General features: G+C 30.2%; 1 protein-coding gene across 1 annotated transcript; it reads right to left on the bottom strand.

The window, feature by feature from the left end:
• Positions 1 to 872: 872 nt before the first annotated feature.
• Positions 873 to 4,342, bottom strand: LOC108991381 (dihydroflavonol 4-reductase-like). The gene is made up of 6 exons (XM_018965609.2): positions 3,932 to 4,342; positions 3,649 to 3,818; positions 2,342 to 2,536; positions 1,887 to 2,046; positions 1,417 to 1,609; positions 873 to 1,291 (listed from the first exon to the last, which is right to left on the bottom strand). Exons 1-6 carry the CDS (start codon positions 4,047 to 4,049, stop codon positions 1,108 to 1,110), a joined length of 1,020 nt encoding a protein of 339 aa, XP_018821154.1. The 5' UTR covers positions 4,050 to 4,342; the 3' UTR covers positions 873 to 1,107.
• Between the last annotated feature and the right edge of the window lie 4,603 nt (positions 4,343 to 8,945).

Here is an 8,945-nt window from a genome sequence, read left to right as displayed (position 1 = left end):
TATTTAAATATGTTTAAAAATATTTTTAAAAAGTAATTAAATAAAAAGGGCAAAGAGATTATGAGACACATTCAACGATACATGTTGGATGTCATAGCAGCGCTCTAAGATGTTAATCTAGACAGAGATAGAGAGAAAAATAATCTTGAACACTGCAATCTTAACACCCAGACATAATGTCAGTGAACGTACAATTATTTTTATATAATCGTATTTTAAATTAAGTGTGTTTTTGTAAAATAATTTTTAAAAATAACATTGTTTTATATAAATGAACTTAATTTAAAACATAATTGTATAAAACATTTGTAAAAAATTTTATACGTGAATTATTACCCTAATATTAATTCTCATGTTAAGAGATTCAACTTTCTCCTATTTGGTCCTACCGATAATGGAATAACAAAACTTGACTTATAAGTTTAAATCAGTAAATTTAATTACTTTAAATAACAGAAATAATTTAGTTACAAGTATTTTTATTTATACATTGTTAATGTAGAGGTTTGTCACGTCAATTTATATAAAAATGTATTGATATTTTGACTCTTTTGTAAAAATAAAAAATAAATGGTCTCACAGTAAGTGGTGTGTTAGATATCAAGCTTATAATAAACATAACTCAAATTTTATCGTAGCACTTCCTTTTATACGTGGATTAGACTCAAACTTATATATTTTGAGATCAAACTCAAATTTAATTAGATATTTTGATGCCATGTTAAATCACCACTTATCACATCCGTTCAAATATTATGACGTGATGTTAAATCACCATTTCTCCTGGATGTTTAAATTGATAAAATCAATTAATTATTTAAACTATATCCCAACTGATTAAGTCTTGTCTTGTCTGCTGCTAAACAAAGAGATTTACTAACAACATATCATTATCATCCTAAAAGAGATCTATTTTTTTCCCATAAAATTCAAGTTAACAGAACAATAGGTACTTAGACGTTGAGTGAATACCACATGGAATGATGGAAATCACATCAGTGGATAGCTCTCAACTCACAAATTGAAAGACATTTTATTTTAATTCCAACACAAACATAAGCCATGATGTCACACAAGCTGCAGCTGCGTTATATATGAGAGTCAGACTTAGTTGTTGCCGTTGACATGCTTTTCATCGCCAGCAGCCTTGGGAAGCAACCCCTTTTCTCGGCATGTTTCCACAGCTTCTACAAACATGTCCTCCAAGCTGTATTTGAACTGAAATCCCAAGGCTTTTACCTTCTTGGAAGAGAACGACACAATCTCCAAGTTATCATCGATATTTTCGAACCTGAGCAGCATCATCATTAATGCTTGATTATATCTCAATTACGGAACTCACAGTTTGTAACACGTGTATATATAAAGAAGGAAAACAATTAATGCAAGATGCCAGCAAAGGTGGGAAAGGCTTACTTGGTAGGAACATTATATTCTGGGTACTTTTCTCTAAGCAATTTTGCAATATCGTGAATGGTAGCATCTACAGCATTGCATATATACCTCCCCTCTGCCTTAGGATGCTCAAACAAATATATGTGGGCATTACAGAGGTCATCCAAGTGGACGAATTGGCCTTGCTTTATGATCGAGTAGTGAGCTTCATTCCCTGTACATTGAACGTGCTTGTGTAAAATTAAGGTACTAGTTTTAATTATTAATCTATGTTCACTCGACTTCTTATGATTTTCTGACGCAAATAATTTCTACAATTTGAAAGAGATAGACGCTGTCGGTGAATCCTACAACATTAAATATTGTTGCAAGTAGACAATGTAGAGGAGACTCTAATTTTAAATACAATGGAATCTACATGACCTATACATTTCTCTCCAAATTGTAAAAAATATTAATCCATTGAGGACAAGGAGTATAGCGACGTGTACCGGTGATAGGGGAAAGTCCGGTTATAAGACTTGGTGGCATAGACGGCATGATGAAAGGACCAACTACAAGAGGTGGGATAATAGTGATGAAATCCAAGTTGTTTTCTTTGGCATACTTCCATGCGGCTTGCTCAGCAAGTGTCTTGGACACGAAATACATCTGCAGGAAAAAAATAATAATAATATAAGGTCTCGTTTGTTTTTACAGATGAGATGAGATGAGATGAAATGAATTGAATTGAGATTAAAGTTAAAAAGTTGAATAAAGTATTGTTAGAATATATTTTTTAATATTATTTTTATTTTAAAATTAAAAAAATTTAAATTATTTATTTTATTTTATATTAAAAATTAAAAAAATTATAATAATTAAATAAAATAAAATAAAATATTTTCTGAATGGAATAGAAATGATTGCACAAATAAAATTTAACAGAAATAACATAAGTGCTGACCCATCCAGTCATCTTTTTGGCCCGGCAAAACTCAACATCACTCCAGCAGCTTTCATCATAGACTGGCTTTTGGTGCTCTTCAACATTCACAGTTCCTGCAGAAGATGTGAATACCAGTCTTCGTACAGTTTTTGCTTTGACACTTGCTTCCATGATGCCTAACAACCCTTCTATCGTTGGCTTTATCACTTCATTCTGCAAAAAGAATAAAAGTAAAATGTTGGACATGCATGTGGACACGATTTGCCATTTGAGTTTCGATATTTCAAGTAATTTATGTCTTTATAAACTGATATCAAATATAATTGAGCATGGATATACTTATAACAACCGGTGCACTACATACATACATACTGTTTATACAAATTCGTATAGTTATGTTTAAAAGAAATTAAAATTATAATAATATTATTTTTAAAATAATAATTTTTTTCTTTTTATTTCATTTATTAATAAGACTGTACATATCATCTAATACCCCAAATAAAATTTCTCATTTCTAAATGTCTGGTAGAATGTGTTTTGATCATCAGATTCCAAACTGACATCTCCATCAGGCATCAGATTCGAAACTGACATCTCCATCAGGCATCAGATTCGAAACTGACATCTCATTTCTCTCCTCAAAATTTGTTTACTTTTAATTGGACGTGGCAAGTTTGACGTGCCACGTCAAGCCAAACTTAGGCACGGTGCCTCATGTATGGACCAGAACTCGTGTGCAGGATTTTTCACTTCCTTTTAAGTATAAATAAAAATTTAAAATATATATTTATATAAAGTGTCAAAATAAAAGTAAAGAGAAATAATACTTGCAGTCGTGAGTGTGCACTCGCCGTGCAGTCGTTTTGAAAAAAATGAATAACTAAGAGACTCACTTGAAAATAAATTAATTTTTTAATAATGAACCCCACTCATTTTCAAAGCGTCTGTAAAATAAGAGTATTGTACGTATTTGGACAGACGTGAAAGTGAGACTCTCCTTTCCCGGGGTCTTCCTTTTTCGCTTTCTTTTTTACTTCTTTTTTACTTCTGTTTTCATCTTCTTCTCTTTATCAAAACGACTTCAAATATTGGTGCCAGACTACTTCTCGGCTCCGGCCACCGCAGCCGCTCGATACTCAAGCCATCTCGGCCACGCAAGTACCAGAAACAACATAACTATACAGAACTAAAATGTTTTCCTTTTTCGAAGCAAAGAACGATCGCATCGTTATCTTAATAATTAAAGCGCTAGTCAGCAGTATCTATCATACAGATTCATAAATCTGGAGGGTCAAAATCATATATACTCCATATATACATACCTCGGGGTCCTTGGACTCAAAGTCCATGGGTGTAGCCACATGGAACACTCCGGTACACCCTTTAATGGCTTCATCGAAGCTTCCCGGTTCGTTGAGGTCAGCCTTCCACAGAGTCAAGTGGGTCTCCGCCTTTGGCAATTCCAGCAGATGCTTTACCTTCTTTATATTATCTGCAAACCCAAGAAAACACTAAAAATCAAGTTCAATCATAACGACAACGGTCTGCTATATTCGACCAAATGTCAAAGAAAAAAAAAACAAAAATTGAAGGTGAAATCGGGACCTGGGTCTCGCACGGTTGCTCGGACGGTGTAACCGTGCTCGAGGAGTCTCATGATTAGCCATGACCCGATGAAGCCAGAGGCGCCCGTGACGCAAACGGTTTCGCTCTGGGACCCCATGTAATTTTGCTTCTTCCGAACGAACGAACAAAAGAGGTCAAGGAGATGGAGTAATAAAATATTAGTGCTCTGTAATAATGGCGAGCACTTGGCATGAGCAGTCTCAGAATGCCTTGGTTTAATATATATAGGAAATATTGGCGTTGCCTTTAGTTTTTGGGATCGGGAGTCCGGGACCAATCACTACACTACCACTTGGCTTCACAGCTCAATTCTCCTTATTTCTGGTGTGGTTAAGCTAGCTAAAACGCGCCGCACGTGAAAATAGGAGGTTGGCAGGTGGAGGTGGACGCTGATTGGTAGCTGGTATCACTGGTACAGATTTAAGTAAGCTGTTCGATAATGAGTTGATTTGATTCAAATGAGATTGTACGAGATGAATTGAGATAAAAATTTAAAATTAAATAAAATATTATTTTTTAATATTATTATTATTTTAAAAATTAAAGAATCGAACCTATAACAATAAAATAAAATAAAATATTTTTATTATCTAAACGAAAGTTTAGTAGAGCTTCCTAAACGAACACTTTTGGGTGTATGTCCAGATCACCTGACCTTCCTCTGTGTTGACTTCATTGTTAAGTATAGAAAGAAAAATTTTACTAATAATTTTTACATCATACATAATTTTTTATTTTAATAAATATATGGTGTATAAATAATGAAAATAAAAACTCCATTAATTTAGAAATAATCAAATTAAAAATAAATAAAAATAAGTATGATGTGTGAGAATAATAAATAGTAAAATTCATATATAAATAAAATATTTCGGTAGGTAAAAAATCGGTTTCAGAATAATTTCTAGGCGTTCTTTGTTTCTAGAACCTGTAAATTTAATATACGTGTCTGTTTCATAGAAAACGTAAGGGGTGGGGGAGGATTCTTTTGTTTATCTGAATTATTGACTTTCACTGAATGACAAATTTTCTACAATTAAATTCGTTGGTTGAGATTTAAAGAAATCTATAGGGTAGATTAGGGGTGGAGGAGGGGATCGTCCAATTAGAGAGAGCTCCAAATTTCAATTATACCGATCGTCGGCTTTGAAATTTTGCATTAAATTTTTTGTTTGTGATAAAAAAAATATATATATATTTTGTTTGAATTAAAAGATTTCAAGATAATCGACACAAAAATAGACATTTAAAGAGGATTTTATGGAATTCGATAGTCTAAAATATTATAATTATATTTATCTTTTCCTCACCGTACTATTTTACTATTGGTCAGTACCCATGAGTGTTTGCAAGGTGTTTCTCACTAATTCACAACCTTTACTTGGTATCTTGCAATGCAAAAGTTGATGTGAGATATACTAATAATCTAATCGTAAATTAATTTCAATCCACAACTTTATATATTTTCTACAATTTGACTCATTGAAGTTAAAATTTCTTGGTCAAAGTAAAATGGAATGAGTCGAATAATAATAATTGAACTGGTTTCACATCTCCCAAACTGAATGTTAATACGAAAATGACTTTTTTTTTATTATTAAAATTTTCATTTAAAGCGCTGGGCTGCATCAAAACAAAGGCCTAAGAGCATTAGTATTGGGTTCATCATTTTCATCTTCAAAATTTGATAAAAAGTACATATTTTTCATAAATCTAAAACTTCTCTATCTATAACCCCACATTGGATTAACTATTGGATTCATCAAAATAATAATATAATATTATTTTGTTAATAATAATATTTTAATTTATTTTTTTTATATTTTACAATTACACTAACTATATGTTAATTAATAATTTAATTTGATATTTAAATTATTGTTTCTCAACTTAAATATATTGTGGCTCAAAATTGAGAAACACTAATTTAAATAAATAAAATAATGGTTATAGAGTGTGAATAGTGAGTCTTCAAATTTGAAGATGAAGAGAAATCTACTGTAGCTCAAAGCTTGACATTTGAGCATATGATGAATCCAATGCCAGGAGTTTAAAGCTAAAATCATCAAATTTTGAAGATTGAGTCCAATGCCAATGCTCTAAGGGGTGAAAAAGAATCAAAACTGAGAAAATAATGGAGACAGAATGGAAAGGAAAAGAGACAGAGCCATGCGAGGGTTTGGACAGGTAGTTAAAATGAGATGAGTTGAGATGAAAGTTAAAAATTAAATTAAATATTATTATTATTTAAAAAATTAAAAAATTAAATTATTTATTATATTTTATATAAAAATTTTAAAAAAATTGTAAGTGGAGACAACTCTTAACTCCAATCGAGCCTCAAAAAGGAACAGGTAAGGGTCCATAAATTCCTGAAAGAGGCAAATACCGAAAGATTTGTGAGGTAGAGAGGCACGTTTCAGGGAAGTAGCTGGTGTTGAAGAAAACGAGGAAGTGAGCCAACTGTAGAAGAATAATGTTATTTTGACATCTTATATATTTAAAAAAAAAATTATTTAATAATTAAAAATATGACTATTAGTGTATTGATTTTTGTTATATTTTTTTAAAATATTTTAAAATGATAAAAAACTATCAATAAAAAAATAAAAAGTTGATTTTGACCTAACAGAAACTTATAGCGAACAGATATAAACGACAGAATAGCACTGCGAATTGTAAAATATAATTGGGTTGCAAGGCTATTATGAGTGATGCTAGAGCCACCGCTGGTGGCTCCCGCTGGATGCCACCGCTGGCTCTAGTATATATTTTTCTATGTGTTTTTTTTACAATTATTTTTATATAGATGTTTTTAACAATTTTAAATACTTAAAAAAATTAAAATAAATTTATAATATTATTAAAAAACACTTCCTTAATCATGAAGTAAACAAAAATTATTAAAAAATACTTCTTTAATCACGAAGTAAAATAAAAAAATAATTTTTTTTTACTTCATAATTAAGGAAGTATTTTTTAATAATATTATAATTTTATTTATTTATTTTTTAATATTTAAAATTATTAAAAATATTTATATAAAATTAATTGTAAAAAAACACATAAAAAAATATATAATAGAGCCAGCAGTGACTCCCAACAAGAGCTACCAGCAGTGAATCTATCATTTTCCGGCTATTATTGCTCTTTGAGATTTGTTTTTAAGAAAATGTTATGATTGATCCCGTCTGATATGGGAAGGCCAACTAGCTTTTTATTTTAATTTTTTTTTTTTTCCCTCTTCCCATATCTCCCCTGCCCCGCATCCCTCCATCTCCCTCACCTAGCTCTCTCTCTCACTCCGCATCTCCTCTACCTAGTGAAAGTGTGAAACCCCACTTCTGCATCTCCCTCACCCAGCTCTCTCTCCTCCATCTCCCTCGAGTTAATTTTGGCCCCCTCCCCATTTTAGATTAAGGATATATTTTTTTTAAGTGTGAAGTTATTTTTATGAGATAATTTATATTTCTTATTTTAAAATATAATTATGTAAAGTATTGTAAAAAATATTGTGTATTTATCATTTTTTTAGGTTGTTGATATGCGAGATTAAAGCTCATTTTTTTTTTTACATATTTTGAAGCTTTTTGCTTGACGACAAAATTAATTTAGGTTGTTAGACAAATTTTATGTATTTTGATGTATAGGTTATTAGAAATTATGAAAATGAAAAATAAAATATACATTAGAAAGTATATGAAAATTAAAAAATAATTTAAAATTTTGATTGCATGGATAAAAATTAAAAAGTGGCATATTAAGAGCATCTCTATGAATTAGCTAAATTCTAAAAAACTACTTCGAATAGCTTATTAGGAAATAAAAGGTGATGATATTGGATTAGGCAAATTCCAAAAAGATAGACTTCAACTACAGTAAATCTAAACTTTTTGTCATATTTGGATGTGTCCTGTAGCACTACCAAATCAATTATTTACTATTATTTCATCTCTCTCAACTGGCTTTTGCTCTTTCTACTGAAATATATGAAGAAAAAAAGGGCCTAAATAAAATTAAATAAATCAGGTAATTAAAATTAAAAAAATAGGTAGAATGGTAAAATACGATAAAATTAAATAAATTAATAATTAAAATTAATATTTTTTAAATTAATATTATTTTATTACTATATAATGAATAATCTAATGTGGAGATTTGATGTGAATATGGATGAAAGATGGTCAGTCCGGACCGAAAAAATCAATGGCCAATTTCAGTCCAGGGAATGGGGAATTTTTAGTCTTTGGTCCGGTCCCAGGGTGGGGATTTCTCACCTCGGGACCGGACCGACCGAATATGAAAAAAATCATTTTTATTTTTTTATATAATAATTGTATAATAAATTATGAAATTTCATTTAATATATCCTCATTCACAATATAATAATTTTTAATATGTAATTAAAAATTAATATTCTATTAATTATATATTATCAATTAACCTATAACCAATTTACCATTAACTAGTTACTAACATCTACATCTATGATCTAATTAAAGTTATTAGATAAATTTTTTGGAAAATACCTAAGTTGTAAGTAAATATAAATCAATTAAAAATATTATTGTAAATTATATTTAACTAATGTATGATATCAATTAACTAACCTATCGCCAATTCACCATTAACTAATTAGTAAATCTACATCTATGACCTAAGTTGCAAGTAAATATAAAGCATGTATGGATAATTAAATTATTTATGCAGTTATAATTATTGCTTCATATACAAAATGTAAAAAGTTGTATATAGCTCATTATGCATTAACTTAGAACTATCATAAATTATAATACATTGACATACTCTAAATTAGTAACAAAGTAACAATTAATTCAGTTAGATATCGCGTGCTTTTAAAAGTTGCACGCGATATACTTGCAATACTGGTACACTGGCATCTGAATTTACATTTACCACAACATGTCGTGTCCTTGATCCTTTACGAAATAATTTATCTCCAATGATGGTTGATGGTCTCATTTGTGCACAA

Source organism: Juglans regia, chromosome 11 (assembly GCF_001411555.2).
Source record: "Juglans regia cultivar Chandler chromosome 11, Walnut 2.0, whole genome shotgun sequence".
NCBI lineage: Eukaryota > Viridiplantae > Streptophyta > Magnoliopsida > Fagales > Juglandaceae > Juglans > Juglans regia.
Note: the sequence above shows the minus strand (reverse complement) of the source record. Positions and strands in the feature narration are given on the sequence as shown.

Bases quoted from the DNA above. Each gene is read 5' to 3' on its own strand.
- LOC108991381 (XM_018965609.2), bottom strand. From the start codon at position 4,049: ATGGGGTCCCAGAGCGAAACCGTTTGCGTCACGGGCGCCTCTGGCTTC. The intron at 1,610-1,886 runs GTACACGTCGCT...TTCAATGTACAG, and splicing joins CGGACTTTCCCCTATCACCG to GGAATGAAGCTCACTACTCG. The intron at 1,292-1,416 runs GTAAGCCTTTCC...GATGCTGCTCAG, and splicing joins GAATATAATGTTCCTACCAA to GTTCGAAAATATCGATGATA.